The 20,558-nt window shown below is 45.8% G+C and overlaps 1 protein-coding gene across 1 annotated transcript; it reads right to left on the bottom strand.

Annotated features, from left to right (window-relative positions):
* Nucleotides 1-2,923: 2,923 nt before the first annotated feature.
* LOC144127852 (uncharacterized) lies at nucleotides 2,924-14,568 on the bottom strand. The gene is made up of 2 exons (XM_077660819.1): nucleotides 13,874-14,568; nucleotides 2,924-5,158 (listed from the first exon to the last, which is right to left on the bottom strand). The coding sequence occupies exons 1-2, from the start codon at nucleotides 14,447-14,449 to the stop codon at nucleotides 4,724-4,726; spliced, it is 1,011 nt and encodes a 336-aa protein (XP_077516945.1). The 5' UTR covers nucleotides 14,450-14,568; the 3' UTR covers nucleotides 2,924-4,723.
* Nucleotides 14,569-20,558: the final 5,990 nt, after the last annotated feature.

Below are 20,558 nucleotides of genomic sequence, written 5' to 3'. Positions count from 1 at the left end.
ACCAATGGGGGCTTGGATATGTTCCAGCACGCGTGCACACTCTTGCACACACACTTGCATGCACACATGCACAGGCCGTAGTTTTTCGCCAAGAAAGGACTACACTGCTAATGCAGTAAATGGTGGAAGAACTAGATTAAAGCTGCATGGTCCAACACAAGGTTAACTCGCAACTGGTATACATCTCGGGTTCAGCTTGTGTTCATTATGTCAGACTTCTACTCAAGAATAAAGTTTCATGAATTAAAAGAATTCCCTTCAGAGTTCAAAAATGCAGCTTTATCTTTCTTTGCAGCACATCAAATTTCTTATGGCAATCCAAAAGCATCACAAACATCTGAAGCTACCAAGAAAAGGGCAATTATCACAACACTATTCTCACATAATTCTTGTTCAGAATTCATAAATGCTCCCATTAAGCACTTTTTCAAAATCTGCACAAGTTCCGTGCAAAATGGTGGGACCTATGCACCTCAAAATGCCGCAAAAATGTCTGACAGTACCTAAAATAATTCTGAAACATGCAAATTCTTTCCAAAGTACTCAAATATTTTGTTTTCTTTTATTCCTTTTGCACTAAGACAATCAACTAAACACTAAAAAACACTTCTTTGTTTGCCTATCGTATCTTTGCAGACTTCAACAAACTGTTCAAGACTCTTGACCACAACATCAGTACTTTTAAAAACTCTAGTGCTTGTTTTTCTGAGTTTTGTTTTAGCCTGATTATGATTTTACAAGCATCTCAGTTGTCAATACTGATATGTAATATCAAACACTTGTAAATTCTAAATTGCACCCAGAAAATAAAATTTTCAGGTCCCATTTTATTTTTACACCACAAATATAAAAAGCGCATTGCTTTCATGAGTACACCAGAAAACCACATTACACATAATATCAATCATAATCTCCTTCTTGGATGTCAGGAGCTCTTTAAAATACCCACAGTGTATGCAGTTTCATTTTGCAATTTTTCCGTCGTGCAGTCTGGTTATCAGGTTACATAAACTACATTAAAAAAATGGGAAGAAAAATGGAAAGCAAAGTGAAAGAAATTGTCTCTTATCCAGAAGGAAAATATGCTGTAAATTCATCGCCTTTTGTATGACCTTGTCATCAAGAATAAATCATTTCACCGATTCATTCACTTGCATTGCTATGTGAACGTAAATGCATTTAACTTCACAGGTTGCAAATTTGTCCGTGTTATCTGTTGTCCAGTCGGCAATGAGAGCATCACAGGATGAGGTGGTGTGCAGTGTTGTCATGGCATTAAGAACTGCGCGGTGACTTGATGCACCTCGCCATTCATCATGCCTCATGGAGGAGGTGAAAGCTAAGCTCGGCTAAGTACAGCATCACCCAGGACCCCCCGCTTCTGCCCGCTCACTCAATATGTGTCTTGGTGCATCATTGGGGGATCAAATCCTTTGGTCGTCTCTTTCCATAGTAAACATGCATCACAAAACAAAAATTATAATACACTATATCTCAGTATTAGCTAATAATCTTTCATTCACCAACATGGCTCGTTCAACATTTAAGGGGGGAAGCGGCTTTCAACAAACTTATTTCTTGATGTAGTTGTATGAAATTCTTTCAGCATATTAGAAATAATTTTATGACTAGGCTCACAAAATTTCGTTTTTATATCTCCATACATTTGTATTCTAATATCTGTTTTCCCTCTGAATCTTGTGAAAAGGCTGCAGAGTTCAGAAAATGTGGCAGAAGGCTGGTTTGACATTAATTGCATTCTTACTGGAATGCTATATGTGAAGACATTGTTTCAATTTTTTTAGCGTTAGCTCTACTGGTCGCGTTTCGAGCCTGCAAGTTATGCTGATTCCACGGATAGAATCCAATTAAGATGGTGGCCCCCAAGTGGCTGCCATGGTGACCAGGGTGGTTACATAATGGAATAAAACCACAACTCAAAACAAAACTATGTCGATCCGAAATTCGTATCATTCGAAATTTTGTGTCATCCAAACGAACAAAATTCATATGCAGAAGGATAGGAAATGCATGCACGCAGATCTGTTAACGGCTGATAGGATTTATTCACGGCCATGCGGCCACGCTACTCGCGGTGCGTACCGCACTATTAGTGATTACGATTTCGGCGATGTGAGGGCCCTCATGTGCAGCGCCGCTCACTGCTCCAGTGCGTACCATGCTGGTCCAGTGCGTACCATCACTAGTCGCGTACCATGCGACTAGTGATCGTGGCGAGGGCCGAGCACCGCCGCACAGCACTGCTCGTAACGGTTGGCGCGGTACATATATCCCTGTCTGGCAGGTGTCAAAGTCAGGCCACTTAGTCCTGACATTTGTGTAAAATCTGTGCGCTAACCGTTTGTCGCAGAATGTTCCAGATGTTGTCATAAGATTTATCATTTCGTGCAGCATAAACTTACTAGTTAAGTTAGAGCCTGACTGGCGGCAGGGATTCAAGCCGGCAACCTATGTTAGGTGTGTAAATGCTCAATATTCGATCGCTGCCTCAGCATCCCCTCAGTTTTTTTTTATTTTTTTGCAAAGCAAGAAATTTGGTTTCGAATTTTTGCAATGCAGTGTGTGTTCACATATATTGAGCGACAAGAAAATGTCATTCAAGAAATTTAAAGTTCATAAATTAAAAAAAAAGAATGTCTCTCGAACTGTACTGTGGTCCTAGGAATGCAACAAAATAAACGAGGTCAAAATAGATTTTAAAAAAGTTGTGAAAAAAATCTCCTCTGCAATGTGAGTATCTAGGCAGAAAACCATAATGGAGGAAATTGTCCATTGTTCGAGCGTTTCCAAATGCACAGCCGCAAACAATTTTTTTAGCATACTTTCCATTTGATTATAGCAATGAAGCTTCAGCGATACATAAAAACCAAGCATACAAGCAGATACAACAGTGTGCAAAAAATCAATTTTTTGGCCATCCATTTATTCATTTATTTCACTATACTACAGGCCAGATTGGCTTAGGCAGGAGGGGCATAAAATAAAAACATAACACATACAAATAATGGTGAACACAACTGGGATTTTAAAGCCACGTCCCCCCCTTAAATCTTGTACAGGCACAAATTCATGTTCAGATTCCACTGCACAACCTTCAAGATGGTGTTTCGTGATACTGCATCTTCAAGGCAAGACAAGACAAGCCATTTTTCCATGTGGTTCCACTAATGTACTCTTGACAAGCACTGTAGCTCGAATTAGACAATGTCCAAAACATATTTCGCGCCAGTAAGAAATAGCAATAATAAGTAAAAGGTTCATGCCTGCTCAAAAAACAAATGATTGTCACAAAATGCTAGACCAGTGCACATGAGGAAGAAGGGTTAGTACGGTTCACTCTTTTGAGATTCAGGAATGTCTGCAGGCATCTGGGAAGTGTTACGTTTGAAAAACAATATACCAATGGAGCGGAATTCAGCCAAAAAAGATGACACCAAAAACACTGACATCTTGCATGCTGACCTATTGCCTCTTCTGACTGCGCTCCTGTTCACTTGCACTTTTTTCTTTAAAGGACTATAGATACATAATTTTACAGCGCGTTTTCTTCCATCAAATGATGCATTAGACATTAGAATACATGAATTACAAGGTGGCATTTGCCTACAACCGCTAAATAATTTATAACTGAATTTCTTCTCTCATTCTGTTTCGGTTTAATCGACCGAACGACGACTGTGACGTCAAGTTGATGTTTTGGTCATGTGATCCACTTGGTCATGTCATGTGATCCACTAGAAAAACTGCAATATAATCGCTAATATGTAGTTTTAATTCACTACGACATTTAATCCAGCCTCTTTCAAGACCTGGAGTGACAAAAAATGACTTGTCAGCAATTATGTTAAAGTTATTCTAGTGGGTCACGTGACCAAAACATCAACTTGACGTCACAGTCGTCGTTCGGTCAATGAAACGAAAACCGAAACAGCGTCTTGAAGAAATCCAATTATAAATTATTCAGCGGCTGTACTCGACTACTACAGGTGCTCTGTGTATACGAATGCCTAATGCATCGTGTGAAAGAAGAAAACACGTAAGCAAAAATTTGGCATCTATAGTTTTACAAATTTGAACAGAGGCCAAGTAAGCCAACTCTAAACTATTCCGAGTGCCCTCTTCCCAGAAGTGAGGTGGCATTCTTCGACAGTTGGTCCACAGGTCACATTTCATCCTTTACTGCACATCGTTCACACATTTTCCACATTTTGTCTATTCCCACACATGACAAACATTCCTTACACCTTTCTCTCTAATTGACAGATGGACTTGGGCGGGGCATGTAATGGGAGGAGCAGACAACTGATGGTTCCTTGCAGTGATGAAGTAGATTCCAAATGAAAGGAGACATAAGCGGGGGAGCCAAGTGGGTGGATGAGATTAGGAAGTTTGGGGGGTAAGGTAGCTGCTTCTGCTGCACGACAGTACAGTGAACGGCAGTGTAGCAGGTGGGGGGGGGGGTCTTCGTGTATCCTCAGCGGCAGCACCATGTTCAAGATTGGCCAATAGCAGCACTGATAGTTAGCTCGCCACTGGCGAGGAGCACCCCATGGGTGATCTCTCCCATGCAGTACACTGTCTCTTCTGTTATACTGTAACAAAAGTGCTAACTGGAGGTGAGTGGGAGCGGCCACTGTCCTCCAATAGACATAGTTAGGATGATGATGACGAATTCACAACCAAGGTTGGTAGTGAGTCCTCCCTAGCAAGTGTCCAGGGCATACTCGAGTTTGTTTTTGAGAAACCACTCAGGGTCCTTTAAGGCGCCTGATCCAAGCCTGGTGGTTCCAAAGAGAGCCAGCCTGACCATCTGGCCAAATGTCCGGTTGTACTGGCCAACGTTCGATAATGTCAATGGCCCAAAAGTGTCTGATGTAACCAGGTAGTCTCGGTGCCTGAACAGCAGGTGGATGGCAAAGTACTGTCGCCAGTCAGACTTACACACCCCATACAAGAGGTGTGCCACATTGTGCACGCCAAAGTCATATGGCACACGATGAATGAGATGCGGCCGTGGCACGAGGATCATTTCAGTGGGGAGGCGCCCCGCATTCCAGTACCACAGCTCAGGCCGATAGTACCGGTACGAGTCATACCACAGCTGGAGAAACCGGGCATTCTTGTGGGCCACAAGCACCTAGAGATAAAGAAGCAAGGACAAGGAAACAGAAAATTTTAAGGAAGTTATTAAATTTATAAATAAATTTTATAAACTGCCTTTTCATGAATTACATACCTGTGGCTGTCACAAATACTAACAGCAATAACCACATTACACAGACATGAAAATACTCTTCACAAGAAATCATCTTACGAATGGGTAATGAAAATTGTACAGGATTAGCAAGAGTGAAATGAACTAAAATGGAGCCGTACCAAGAGCTTATAGTTAGTCTCAGGGAAGTTTACAGCTCGATATTAGTATGCAATGAAAACAATGCGTTAAGGCTATAAAAATTGCGCAAAGCATAGGTGTCAAACATTTTGTCACCTTCAAATCCATCAAACTTGTTGCTAATGGGAAACCTTCCGAGCTTTTCCATGATCCATTAGCAAAACAGTGAGCTGATTATGATAAAAATTGCAGATGCTTCATGGGACGGCACTCATCAATGTTGCAATGCCAACCCTCCCCTGAAATTCACTCATAACCCACACTGCACTTTTACAGCTGGGCTTCTGAAAATTTTAATTGTGTGGGCAATGCATGAGAAGATAAGGCGATGTCACCTGTCACTCATGTAAAACAGGATTAAAGTGAAAAAAATAAACTAGCAGCCCCAACGCAACTTGCCCAATACAATACAAAAAGACAGCACATCTGTAGGGTCCCAATCAAACTGTGCACAGTTGGTGTGAACAAATTAAAGTTGTCCATTGTTGGGACAGTGCCGGACTAGTTTCGCAAGAAAACGGAACTGTTCCTGAGCTGCGAAATTTGATTGAGTTTGATTTGTGCAGATCAATTTTCTCTGTTCTTCTAGAGCATTGCTGCCATTTTATTGACAATTTTAAAAAATAATTTTATAGCATAAAGAAAGGTACTACACTGGCACTCGGAACTATCGTGTTTAGAATGTTTCCTATGAAGTAAGGATAAAATGTCATGTACGGCAGACATAATCTGGCAATCAATTTAGAGCTTACATAAGAGTGCATGTATACTAATTCCATTGCCCCTTTTTTTGAAGGAATTTTGCACACTGTGACAGACACTACTCATTTTTTTTGGATAAGTTCTAAATTTGACCATGACCCTTATGTTACGACTTGAAAAACTCATGCACTTATTGCAAGCTTCAATAGCTAGCTTCCCTATAAATTCATCAGGAAAGCTTTTGATAGCACAAATCACACTGTACTGGCACCCAAGATCTCATTGGGGAGTCTCCAGTTCTTTGCATGCCTGGCTACAAGACTTCATCCCAGGGTGCAGGCAAGAAGGCATCTTCCAAAATGATCACTCCTTTCAGTTCCTGGGCACTAGAGGGTACCACAGGGGATTGTCTTGAAGCCAACCCTATATGGCATTACATTTCACCTTCAGCTAGCTCCACGGGTGTATGTAGATATGTCACAGTCATGCAACTAGTTGCATTGCAGCAGGACTATGTCAACCTCCTGTTCATCAATAATTGCATTCACTAGTGGTCCCGCCATAGCAAGACCTGAAAGCAAAACACAATTGCCATCATGCATGTTACCTCATCGAGCCAGTCCACTCACTCCTGTGGGGCTCACGGCCGCCATATTTTTTAGGCACACAAGGCTGTGTGGGCTGAGCATATGTCACCCTCATCACCTGGGTGCTAGCAGGAGCACATGAGTACAACACCACTGCACACATCTGGCAAGTTCTTAGCTGGTTGCGCGGTGAGCATGCGCATGACCTCGGCGGAAGCTAGATAAAGGCCTAGTGATCAGCACACCAGGGAGAGTTCAGTGTCGGAGCCTTGAACACTGCAGTTTGGGTGGACCGGCTCAGCCGCTGATGCGTACCTGGAACTTGCCTGGGGAACAGTGCTGTACCAGACTTAGCAGCAGCAGTCTGCCGGCGGCATAGAAGCAGCACCATGCGTGAGTGGCTATGAAGATCGCAGCCCCGTTACTAGGACTGCACTGTGCTGAGGTGTTATCACAGCACTGTTTTGTGTGAGCATGTTAGTGCTGTGCTGTTTTTTTTGACAGAGCTGCTGAGTAACCTTTATGCCTTGTAGGGTATGTGCACTGCTGTAGTTGTGCCGTTAGCCGTTTTGTCTACTGTCACTGTGCCTAGCTCAGAGTTCCGTAATGTTAAAACAGTTGCAGGTTTTTCCTCCGCTGCAAAGTAGAGGAGCTAGTGTGAGCACTGTCGTTCATTTGAACAACAGGGCTCCTGATTTGGTTTCTTGTACAGTTCAGTTATTGTTTTTCAATTCGAATGCTTGCCATAAGGCGTAATTTGAGCTGACTGTATACCGTTCAAAGTCCTGTACGCAGGAAGGTGGGCAGCCCCTTGCTATTACGGTTGTCTGCAAGCCACTTGGAGAAGTCTTCTTCACTTGTGGCCGTAAGTCACTTTGGATTACAGGCGCGAAAACAGACAGACCACAAGGTAGATAAACGGGACGGAGCGCCACTCACAACTGATTTATTCGAAGGCACGACAAACATATATATACCAGCTGACACGCAAGGAATACTATCATGTTCCAATCTGATATGACAGCGAACGCGTGAAAAAATCGTTCTCTGCCCTATACAACGATATGGACGTGTCGCTGACGCACATGCTTCTTTTCTTAGCAATAAAGAATGCTTTGATTAATTCCCTGGCTTTTGTGTCTTTACTTCTTGATAAAATTCGCACACCAGAAAAACATGGCTCACAAGAGCGTGACGGGCAAGACCTTATATGCTTAGGCAAATTTGGCCCTTCCTTATTTTGCTCCACATTTCTTTCATGTTCCCTGATTTGCTCATTAACGCAGCGTCCAGTTTGCCCTATATAGGAGCGGCCGCACGAGAGGGGGATTTCATAGACCACACCTTCGGTGCACTTCATGAACGATCGCCCATGTTTGGTGCCACACCCTCTCTCATCATTTCGTTCTCTTTCAATGCGAGAACAAAGGCTTCCGAGCTTTTTTGGGGCTGAAAAGACAAGCGGCACACCATGCCTGCTCGCGACCTTTTTCAAATTGTGGGATAACTTGTGCACATAGGGCACCACCACAGGTCGCACCACCTCTTCTCGAGGAACATCTTGGTCATCTCTCACAGCCTTTCTTTTTATTTTCTGTAGTAGGCCTTCTGCGACCGCCGACTACCGTAAGTCACACTTCTAGTAATGAACGGTATTGTGTTTGTTACATATGGTGCATACTCGTCGGGCAATACCATGGCTCGCAGACTCACTGGAAGATCCCTCGCTCCTTGGCCTAGCTCTTAAATGGCAGAGGTGTCAAGTGAACATCCCACACTTGCCTTGTTGATGGCACCATCTACCATGAACTTGGTTTGCAGTGCCAAATTCAGGTGTCCCTGAAAGGGACACCTGAACATTCCCATGCTGTTGAAGCAACACGTGCAACGGAAGCATGACCTTGTCAATGCGTAACATACCTCAAAGGCCAGTCAATCTTGCATAAGCAAACCTTCACTAGCACTTTACACAAAAAAGATTAGCTTTTTGACATATGTTTTCTTGTAATTGTGAGACAGTTCTTTTTATCATTTTTTTCTTTCCTTTTCTGTTGACTGTAACATACGCATTTGAAGTGCACTGTATTTTTCTTTGATTTTCTTACATCTTGTGACATGCGCAGTTGTTGCGCACTGCTTCTTTCTTTTCACTGTCTTGAATAAAGGTGAGTCGTGAAGTCAGTAGTGGGTGTGTTGCTCCTTCCTCCTTCGTCCTGTTTTATACACTACAGTTTCGTCTATATCATGAATCCGTACCTACCCACCCAGCTTCCCATTCTTTTGAAGCCATGAAGACACTCGACAAGCAGTTCTGGGACAGACCATTCGGTTGCAGCTGGTCTGTGCAGGATCACCCATGGCGGCACATCAACCTCATGGCAAAAACTTAAGGGGGAAAGTTAAGCTCCACCTTAATGGTATGACACGATAGCATAATGGGTCCACTTAGCGGCTTGGGGTCCTCTTGGCATCATCATACTAACTATACAGACATGGATGCTGTTCTTTCTTTCACCATCACATAATGCTTAACCCTCCCTTAAGAGTAGAACACAATACCATCAGAGATCCTTCCCATAGGTTGTGTTTACATGCCCATATACTATGTGGAACTGGTGATTTTCTATAAATGCGAAAGCACTATATGGCTCATTGGCAATAAAACCCGGCGGTGTCGGTGTTCTGGTTCAGCAGAACTGGTACGAAGACTCCAATGACGTGGCCATGATTTCGCTTCACGTCAGCAGTAGACCATAATATAGTGACGTCTGCAGCAAAGAAAAATAAAATTTCTTCCAAAGGAGTGGAAAATCGAACGAAGGACCTTCAGATTGCGAGGTGAGCATATAACCCATAGGCCACAAAATCACGCTGCTTCTTGGCGAATAAAAGTGAACCTAGCGTTTGTGTTGCCTTAAGACTGTTAAGACTGCAGGCTAATGAGTAGGTGTCATTAGAAAGGAGGGAATTTAATGAACCTCACAACAGAACTGACAATGAGACAGTGCTTTCGCATTCAACACAAGAAGTAGTCTTAAGTGCCCTCCGTAATTTTTTTTACATTCATAGATTGCTAGGAGTCCTCATACCACTCATGGCATAGTGATGCAGCAGTTAAGCGATGCACCACTGCCCCGGCAGGTGGCTGTTTTAAACACCGCCACCAGAGGGGCCTGTGAGACCCACATCGCTCTTCTTGAGCAACCTCTTGCAACCGATTATTAATTTAACTGCCACCTGCCACGGCGAGCAGGTAGTGATAACATCACAAGGTCACATGACCAAGGTGGCAGGTGGTCCACGTGCTTTTTCGCTGTTTTATGTTGTATTTATTTTGTATTTCCACCCTGCTAAAATCCCTTTTGTGAATTGCAGTATCTGTACATAAAATAAAAATAATACTGCCCCAGGATTTCCAACAGAATAGAGGTTGTAACGCCACTGAACAAGTACTGGTAGTTTCCCTCTGCACTGCAAGAAGCATGAGATTAAGAAGTTTGCAAGGATGATGTGGACACAGCTGGCGCAAGAGAGGGTTAACTGCGAGAAAATGGGAGAGGCCTCAAGATTTCTCCTGCAGCGAAAGAAGTCGGGGTGACGATGATGATGATTGCAAGAAGCATTTCAGAGTGGCAACGTCACTGTATTCCAGTTGTGCACCAGCAGTCACTGGATTTCACGTTATAATGCCATCACCATGATAACTTTTATCAACTTGCACCCAACATCATTAACTACTGCTGTCCTGTGAAAACCTTTGTATCCTTCATTTCTCATAACATTCCCTATGGCAGTCTTGTACCAGGCACTTGTCAATCTGAACTAGATGTGACATATGTTTATGTGCAAAATAACGCAGAGCTTTCTGAAAGGTGCATTAATCATAGCAATGGTGGAAAGAAATGCTGGATACTTAATTTTTTACTTCCTTACAATTTTATGTTCACACAGGCCGAATGAAGGCAGTTGGGCCATGAATAAGTGAGGTGAAAAGCTGGTGTAAGGCAGCTGCAAATGCCAAGCACAGTACACTGCTCCTCAAGTGCAGCACTGAAACACAGTCAAGCTATGCCTCTTAAACACTGTCCTGTATACTTATGATGCAACTTCTAAAGACAAGCGGTGGGCATTACAATATATTGACTGTGCATGTGCACAATTCTGTGGTTGTTGTCCCCTCTTAGCGACTGGACAAGCAACCATGGCACAGCAACTGGCATGCTGTCTTGCCCTTTTCCACCTCCGCATGTATTCAACCAATCATGGTGCATTAATGAAATGTAGCAGGATAAAAACTAACCTTCTCATTGATTACATGAGATCCATCTTATAAAACACACAATAGAGAGAAGGCAGGATGATGGGATTCTTGACAACACAAAACAAAATGAATGAGGATCAAGGTGGAGCCTCAGTCCGCTAGTCAATGTTTCGACAAGAGGACTGGTCTTTGTATGAGCCGAAAGAAAAGTTCTTTTGTCGAAACATTGGCTCGCGGACTGAAGCTCCACCTCGACCCTCGCTCATTTTGTTTTGTGTTGTCAAAAAATACACAAAGATAGACAGCTGCCTATATGCCAGAATTACATCTCCTTGCATGCGTGGCTAATAACATGAGGAGCCTGAAAGTGTTCTGCTTGGTACAGCTTTCCACATTAGAATTTGGTTGCGTATTTACTGCCCGCATGTTAGTGGTGTGAGAAAAATAGCCACGAATTGCATCATACTACCAGGCCTTTTTCTTAAGTAGCAGCGAAAGCAAAATTAGATACCCTATACATAGCATTGCCTACAACAAAACAAAATGAAACTGTGACATTGTGACATCAACAGGTCCCCAAACAGGCCAGTAAAACAGGTGCCCACATGGAAACATAACTGTTCTGTTTGGAAATGGTCATCGAAAACTTGTGCTTCAGTAATATAAGCATGCATGTCCAAGCTTCCACCATGGTTAGAGATGAGAGGCTTATACTGGCTAGTTACAGATGGGACAAAGTGATAAATGCACAACCACAAATGAACTCTGCATTTCAGACAAACCAAATACTTGGCAGATCACATTTTCAAGCTGCAAAGGTTGAACACAAAAATTTATTTGCTGTGACCAATGTGACAGAGAACTTTGGAGTTACGGATTCATGGTAGAAGTTGAACTCCTCTGAAAGTATGCATGAGCAGACATAACTTGTGTTTATTTTGCTGTATTTGATAACTGTTGCTAGTATCAGTGTTAAGTGTAATGAGATTATACTGTTCTTTTGGTCATTTCTCGTGGTAACAGGAGGATTAAAATTACAAAGGGTTACAAAAGGTTAGATAATGGGCTGAAAAACAACCTTAGCCAAGTGTGCTGTTATAAAAAATACACTGCGCACACAATAATTAAGTCATTGCCTTGTATTCCACCTTCTACAATCCCTGTTCAAACAATGGCCAATTCTTTGGATTGGACCCTTGTTTCAAATAACTTATTGGTGTAATACTTTATCGTTTGTGTCTGTGAGCCAAACATATGGTCAAACATATCCAGCAACATTTTAACCACAGAAGTCGTGAAACCTACATTGGCTTGGCCTCGCGGATAGCACCACTTGCTCTCAGGAGAAACACGTCTGCCGGCCCACCCAGCTAATAAGCGCCAAAAAATAAGATAGTTTTGCGAGTGGCACCTTTAGCGTTAGTGGTACCTTTAGCGTCCAAAGTGTTTGATCTTGTTAACCATCAATTACTTTGTTTGAAGCTTAGCAGGCTTAACATTGATCCCAGCCTTTTAGCATGGACCAAAATTTTCTTCTCAACAGAACACAGTTTGTATATGCCATTAGCTCTGATTCTTCTCCTTCTCCAGTATATTCTGGCATACCCCAGGGTTCTGTGCTGAGACCATTACTTTTCCTTATCTACATTAATGACTTGCCAGACCACATTAACTCATCTATTAGATTGTACGCCGATGACTGCGTAATTTACAGAACGATTTCTTCTATTTCTGACTCCGCCCAACTTCAGTCCGATATTAACAACACATCCGACTGGTGTAACACCTAGAACATGCGCCTTAACCCTAATAAGTGCAAAGCAATGCGAATTTCCCGGAACCCGCCTCCAGTTTCAGTGACCTTTTTGACTACGAGATCGATGGCCTTTCTTTAGAACACGTAACGTCTTACAAATACCTAGGTGTTTACATAACTAACAATGTCCTTGCAAACACATATAAACTTCATTTGCAGCAATGCCAATCGCATGCTTAGATATTTAAGGCAAAATTTTACTACGGCACCATCCTCTTTAGAACTTCTACTCTATAAATCACTCGTACGCCCAAAACTGGAATATGCATGCTCGGTGTGGGATCCATGGTCTTGAATGTCACACTCAAACGGAGTCTGTGCAAAATCACTGGGCAAGATTCATGCTTCATAACTACTCTTGTTTATCAAGTGTATCAAACATGAAAGCTAATTTGAGCCTTCCACTTCTTTCTTTACGAAGAAAAGTGTCTCGCTTATCTCTTTCACAAAATTTATCATGGCAATCGCCATCTTAAAGAAGTGCTTCTCTCTGAAACTGAGTACATTTCATCCCGTAGAGATCACCCTCATAATGTTGGCATCCCCTTTTGTCGCATGGACGCATATTTCCACTCATTTATTCCAAAGACAAGCAATGAATGGAACCACCTGCCCACCTCAATTGCCACAATTACTGACTGTTTTGTTCAAATCTGCACTCGAAGAATATGTTTACTCCCACTAATCAGCATCTTACCTAGTTATTTGTTGTTGTTTTTTTTTTCCCTTCTGTATTGCCGCAATTCCTGTGTTATAATTACATACATTTTTCATGCATTCCACTCCCTTCTGTAATGCCTCCAGGGGCCTTGAAGGTATTGAAATAAATAAATAAATAAATAAATAAATAATGAGCCATTGGCACAGCTGCCTGCAAAAGGCATCCACATGGCGCTCGGCTGCTGACCCGAAAGACGCGGGTTTGCGGGTCGAATTTCGATGGAGGCGAAATTCTAGAGGTCCGTGCTCGTTAAAGAACCCCAGGTGGTCGCTTCACTACGGCGCCCCCATAAACCAAACTTGACAGTGCAGTGGATGTTCCGCTACTGCAGCCGTTCATCAACGGGCGTGCGAGCAAGCCGCGCACTCACCTGCGTGCCGAGGGCCTGCTTGGGGTACCAGCCCAGGGCCATCTCGAAGCGGCGGAACGGATCGAGCGAGCGCACCAGGTACGAGTCTCCGTCGAGGAAGATGCCGCCGTGCTTGCGCAGTATCCGCAGTCGCGCAATGTCCGACGCGTGGTAGACGGAACTGAGGCGCTTGCCGAATATGTGCCGGGGCCTTCGGATGGTCTCGAGCCGCAGGCCCGGGATGGCGGCGACGAGCGGCCAGTGCGGACCGGACCGCGTCGACTCGTCACACCGGTCGCAGTGGATGAGCAGCGACGCTGGTCGCTGCTGGATCCACGCCGCCCGGATACAGACGGCCTCGACGAACGTGAGCGATGCATTTCCCAGCCGCACGAAGTGCACGACGTTGGGCACTATCGGCTGACCGAAGCCCGTCACATTGTCGGCACCGCTGAAGTCCACGATATCCCCGGCCCACCAGTTCCGCACGGAGGCGGATAGATGGAACGTGCCGACAGTGCGCCTGCAAGCGAAAAGCAGAATGAAAACTGCAGCGACGGCGGCCGCCAGAAGAATCAAGCGGCGCGTGTAGCGCATTAGGATGCGATGACATTGTACAGATTGTGCACATGCAAGGCGACACTCGAGCTCACACGGAGTCAGACCGAGTTCGTCAACGCATGTCCACGCCCGTGCAACCCGCGCACGAAGGAAACACCCGCTACCCTAGACTAAAATATGGTGTGTCAGTGCCTTTGAAGCATCTTATGGAGGCCGCCATTCTGCGCGCTAGTTTTAAAACAATTATGTCCGATGACGTTATTCCTTGCTTTCTTCACGCACTTATGATAATGTGGCGCGGATTATTTGATTATAATTGAAACGTATACTTTAGCGTTTAGCTTATAATAACAAGTGATTTGTTAATTTGGGAGTTTAATGTCCCGAAGCGACTCGGATTAATTTAGACGATACTATGCACCGTTGTTTCTGCTTACGTAGCAATTGCGATAGGACACTTATTCGCGTCCAGTTTCTTACATGAGGGCAATGTCATTACTAATGGGGTGTGCGAATAGTACCTTTTCCAAATCGAATCGAATACGAATAGCGCAGCTTCGCTCCGAATCGAATACAAATATTGTAGCTAAAAACCGAATCGAACAATAATCGAATACGAATCGAATATTAGCACTAATATTCACTCCATGTGCAAATATTCGCACAGAACGAGCAATCGTTCAAAACAGTAAAGCGACACTTGTGGCACTGCTCTCGTACGGTGCCATGAGTTTAAAACCTCCGAAGTTAGAGCTACATAGCTGCTAAAAGACCATGAAGTTATATATAGGAAAACTGCCATTTGCTTGGTTTGGTCAAATACACTTTTCTCAAGCATTTCACACCATAAAAGCCGAGCACCAGGCTGGAGGAAGCCTTGTACACATTTGAAAACCGGTGTGCACCCGACGACACCAGAACCGCACTGAAGGAAATGAGACTGTTGGCAGCTACGTAAGAGCCGTTGCCTCCGATATCGAGCTTCAAGACAGGGTTTTCCTGAATTTGCCTGAGTCTAACAGGCCGTGGTACCGGACATGACAGTAATTAAATTACAGTAATTATACTTTTCTCTGTTTTTGTAATGTAATTCATTACTTTTCTGGGCAGGTAATTTAATAACGTAATGAATTGCTTTGGAGCTCTAATTTCATGGCAAAAGTAATTAATTACTAGAAAAATTATTTTTTCTGAGTATTGAGTCCGTGATACTCCTTGTATCGGTCATGCTGTCGCATTTGCGGCGTTGATTGAGCATCTACAAAGCTAGAAAAGCGTGCGGCCAACAAAGCACTTCAGCAAAGCGGCGCACGCGGACCATAAGCGATGTGCCCGCGGGCATCAGCGCTGCCTTGATGAAGAGTCTATAGGACTGCTACGCATCTTCCAGCATGCACTGCGTGTAGTCGCACACACAGATGCACTGCAGGGCACCAAGAGAGTTCCATCACCATGACATGCCGTATTGCACCTTCCCACAGACGCGCTGCGAGTGTATGAGCGTCCTTCTAGACTGCTTCATTATATTGTAACGTCTCAATTGGCATCTAGCAAACTTGGTTGTTAGTATTTGGGAAAACTAGCCAGATATGATTCGTCGGCAACAAAGGCGACAGCGTCACTGAGACATGCTATTTATTTCCGTCAACTTGCCTCCAAAACTGGTCAACTGAACAGCAGAATTTATAGCTTTTCTGCGCCTTGTGCACTTCCGGGAGAATGAGCGTGAACAAGCAGTCGATGCACTCCCGCGGTTTATGCGTACGACAATTTCTTCAAAATCGAGAGGGTGGGATCGCATTGCCCATTGAAGGATGAACTTCTGATTGAAGGGTGATGCTAGCAATTAAACAAAGTTTGTGATTAAGTTGACCTCATCTGCGTCAGCAAAGCGGCTATTAATGAACTAGGGCTGCCATTCTTCAAAAGGGGCAAAATTTCCAACGCCCACTTTGAAGCTCAGTTGTGGTGAGGCACGTAGCCAGGACATTTTTTTCGAGGGCAACCGAACAATTTTTTTTAATTATGAGGAGAGGAGGATTTTTGCTAATGCAAGCGTAAATAAAGTAAAGTTTATCTGGTGCGCATGTGAGGTACGCCCCTCACTATAATGACTCCCACCGACGAATTGTCATACTCGGCAATCGTTTAATACAACATGGTCGTATATACTGTGGGGTTTAACATGGGGAGATAAGTACTTTCTCCCCACTCAATCGCGGCTGACACGGTTCAAAGCCGCCCGAACCCCACCCCGTGATCGCGTACGCTACCGAGCGCTCGCCGACCACGGCGGGCCTTGCTCTGGGGGAACAAAGGAACGACACATTGGCTGACACAAACAGGCATTTATTGCTACAGAAACAATAACGCCAGCTAGCAACAAGGTACGCTAATGAATCAAGGACGTCCGACTCACCAGCAAGGTTCCGAGCGAATGTTCGCCCGCGCTAGGGCAAGGGATATAAACTCCGCAGGCCGGACGGGACGAGTACGGGAGCCTGTCTCCCCGTCGCTTCTTCGCCCCGTCGGCGAAGAGCGGAGACCCGAGCGACGCGTCCGCCCAGGGTGATTATCACGGCCCAAGAGAGCCCATCTCCCGCGGGCAGGCTTCAGCAGTCTCCCCCGCAGCGACGCTGGCGCCCTCTCTTGCCAGTTAATGTAACTGGCAAGGGAACGCGCTCATCCTCGGGGTACGACTGCTGCTGCACGGTGCCTCGCGGGAAAGCAAACTCAGGGGGCTGCAGGGCAGGTCCCCACATCCCCCCAACCTTAAATAGACCCACGCGCCTGAAAGTACATGCTATGGAGGAGTCTCCTGGTCTTCATGTCTTTGAGGCACGTCTTGCAGCGGAGGTCACGCCGACAGCGTCCACGCAGACTTCCGCGGTATTCCGAAGGCGGCGTGACGGTCTCCGCTGGGATGACTCGTATGGCCCGCGGACTACCGTGTCCGCAGGCCCGCGAATCGAAGGCCGGTGGGAAAACTGCAGGCCAGGATCCTGCAGTAGTCGCCAGGGCAGCAGCAGCCGGAGGTGACTGCTGACTGGTCTCGCCACAGCTGCCCCGGATGGATGCGGCGAACAGGATACAGGCCGCTCCGTCGCAGCAGGTGGCAGCGAGACGATGTGCACCGGTCAGCAAGCCTGGGTGGCTCCACCGGATCTGCAAAATTGTCGAAACGCTCTCGGCGTGCCTTTAACGTAGATCACGGGAGGGGAAACGGCGTCCGCAAGGGCCTCGTGGCACAATGCCTAACTCGCTAGCAAAACGTGTCGGCGGCTGTGCAAACGCAAAGTTCGAGTGAACAAAGCCCTTTCTTGAGTTGAACGAGACTGCTCAGTTCGTGCGAGGTTACAAAAAAAACGGACGGGCAGCAAAGTGCGCCCCCTCTCAACGTCACGGTCCGGTGGTCATGTCTCTTTTAATGTGGTGCAGGCAGCTCCGAAAAGCCTCAGGCCTAACGACCACTCCGACAACGACCGTGACCACAACAAAGGCCCGAAACGGGTTTTTGTGCGCGCAGCCGCGAGGAGACATCAGCTTTGTGGGGTGGTCCTACCCCGCTCACTGCACAAAGCAGCTTCTGAGCGGTCGGCGCCCACCGTATCGGACGGTGTCGGAGCGCCCGGTGCCGAGCTGCAATACCAGCGAGCTCGTAGCGGCACCCGTGGCCCCAGGCCACCCGGCTCCAGGAGCCGCGACTCCCAGAGTCGAAAAAGAGATAGTAGAGAAAACATATACAGAAACTCGGACCACCCACGCGGCTTCCGTACTCACTCGCTTCGGGCTCGGCGACTCCGCGGGCGCTAGGCCTCGAACTCCCTCGATGCGGACCAAGTCATTCTCACGAAGAAACTCCAGGGAAAAAAAATGTGCTGAGCATGTCGAAAAGTTCAAACATGCTGCAGCGCAATACACCTCGCACTCAAGAAAGCATGCCGCAGGTCCTAGCGATCAAAATTCACTCTAGGCCTAGCACTTGTCAAGTCCGGACAAAGAGCGTTCCTCGAACCGAACCGACAGTCGTCCAATGTTCCAAGAGCAGGCCCCACGTTGGGCGCCAGATGTGGGGTTTGAATTGGGGAGATAAGTACTTTCTCCCCACTCAGTCGCGGCTGACACGGTTCAAAGCCGCCTGGACCCCACCCCGTGATCGCGTACGCTACCGAGCGCACGCCGACCACGGCGGGCCTTGCTCTGGGGGAACAAAGGAACGACACATTGGCTGACACAAACAGGCATTTATTGCTACAGAAACAATAACGCCAGCTAGCAACAAGGTACGCTAATGAATCAAGGACGTCCGACTCACCAGCAAGGTTCCGAGCGAATGTTCGCCCGCGCTAGGGCAAGGGATATAAACTCCGCAGGCCGGACGGGACGAGTACGGGAGCCTGTCTCCCCGTCGCTTCTTCGCCCCGTCGGCGAAGAGCGGAGACCCGAGCGACGCGTCCGCCCAGGGTGATTATCCCGGCCCAAGAGACCCCATCTCCCGCGGGCGGGCTTCAGCAGTCTCCCGCGCAGCGACGCTGGCGCCCTCTCTTGCCAGTTAATGTAACTGGCAAGGGAACGCGCTCATCCTCGGGGTACGACTGCTGCTGCACGGTGCCTCGCGGGAAAGCAAACTCAGGGGGCTGCAGGGCAGGTCCCCACAATACAGTTAGATGAAATATGCGGTCAAGTAAATACGAAAACGTCAACTACAAAACAGATACCTTCCTATTGTTTGCACACATAATCGAAACCAAATTGTTTAATCTGGCTTCATTAAACTTATAATGGTACAGGAAAGAAACAAGAAACAGAGTTTCATTCCAGTGTGGCATTGTATGCACCTTCTTTACTACCAATGCTATAGATACACAGAATCAGCTGATACGAAGCATTACGCACCGTGAAAACTGAACACGCCGCTTACAATTTAAACATCCAAAAAAATTCACATAACAGTAAATATTCGCCGCACAGAAGGGACACCTTAGCGATGTATGCACTGCTACATGTTTATGTGAGTTGCATAATATAAGAAAAACCGTTATATATGGTGCTGTTTTTTTTTCTTCAGCCAGTTCTACTTTTGTTTTGGATTGCAATAACATTTTTGTCACGCTGTAAACCAAAGTTGCCTTGGTTTCACCATTGATGCCGAAATAATTTCAATACTAACTGAAGCCCGATGAATTGACATCAGGGCTAACCTGTTAAGGCTCCCTACACCTGTCCGGTTCCGAAGGTATGTTTAACCCTTTTGAATCTAGAGAAACTGCGTACTCCAGTGGTGGTAGTCACTGGCATCGCTGCTAACATCTTGAGGGGAGTATGAACATTCGGAAATAGCACCTTGTCGCCGCTCATTAACGCGTCAGTGGCGTAGCGCGGCGTCTGCTCTACTCCTGTTGCTTACCATTTTGCCTTCCACATCTGCCACCCTCCCCTTAGAGCAGGGATGCGTGTTGTCTGCATGCCCTGTATAATTCAAAAGCCGGCTGCACGGACTCAAAAAGCTTCCTTTGGAGACGTGTGGTGGCAGAACAAACTGAAAATTACTTAAAAGTTGCCCTGCGGTTAGTATTATCATTAACACTGCTGTTTTCTGGGAGCTAGCGGCCCGATTAGCGATCGCGTCCAAGCCTTGGCGAATACCTTCGAACAGCTGTCAAGTGTGTGGTTTGATATGGTTGTACTTTAGAAATCCGTGCCAGGTTAGCGGAGGTCCGGAAAAAATGAGAGACGGTTTGTCTCCGGCAAAAACGCAGTATTGTGCGAACGCTTAGAAATCTTGACTGTATAAATCCACATTTAAGGGATTTCCTGCGTTATTCTGGGGGTCAGCCACCGAAATTTCGAGGGTGGGCTAAGTCGGTTTTGACTCATCCCATGGCCCGCCCGGCCATGTCACCAGTCAACTACCACCTGCCAGAGGCATGCTTGTGAGGAGAAGCGTGATGTATGCTGTCCAAATTGGTAGGAGCGACACAGATGTAAAGCCCCGCTTTACAACCAAGCAGCATGGACGTTCCTGCATGGCCTAAAGGAGCAGCGCCTCTGACCCGGGTCCTTGTGGATTCGATTCTCATCTCAGTGTTGGTTGTCCGAGTTGCCAGCTCCGGCCAATTCCCACCAGGAGGCTTCAGATGCACAT

This window comes from Amblyomma americanum, chromosome 4 (genome assembly GCF_052857255.1).
Source record: "Amblyomma americanum isolate KBUSLIRL-KWMA chromosome 4, ASM5285725v1, whole genome shotgun sequence".
Classification (NCBI taxonomy): domain Eukaryota; kingdom Metazoa; phylum Arthropoda; class Arachnida; order Ixodida; family Ixodidae; genus Amblyomma; species Amblyomma americanum.
Note: the sequence above shows the minus strand (reverse complement) of the source record. Positions and strands in the feature narration are given on the sequence as shown.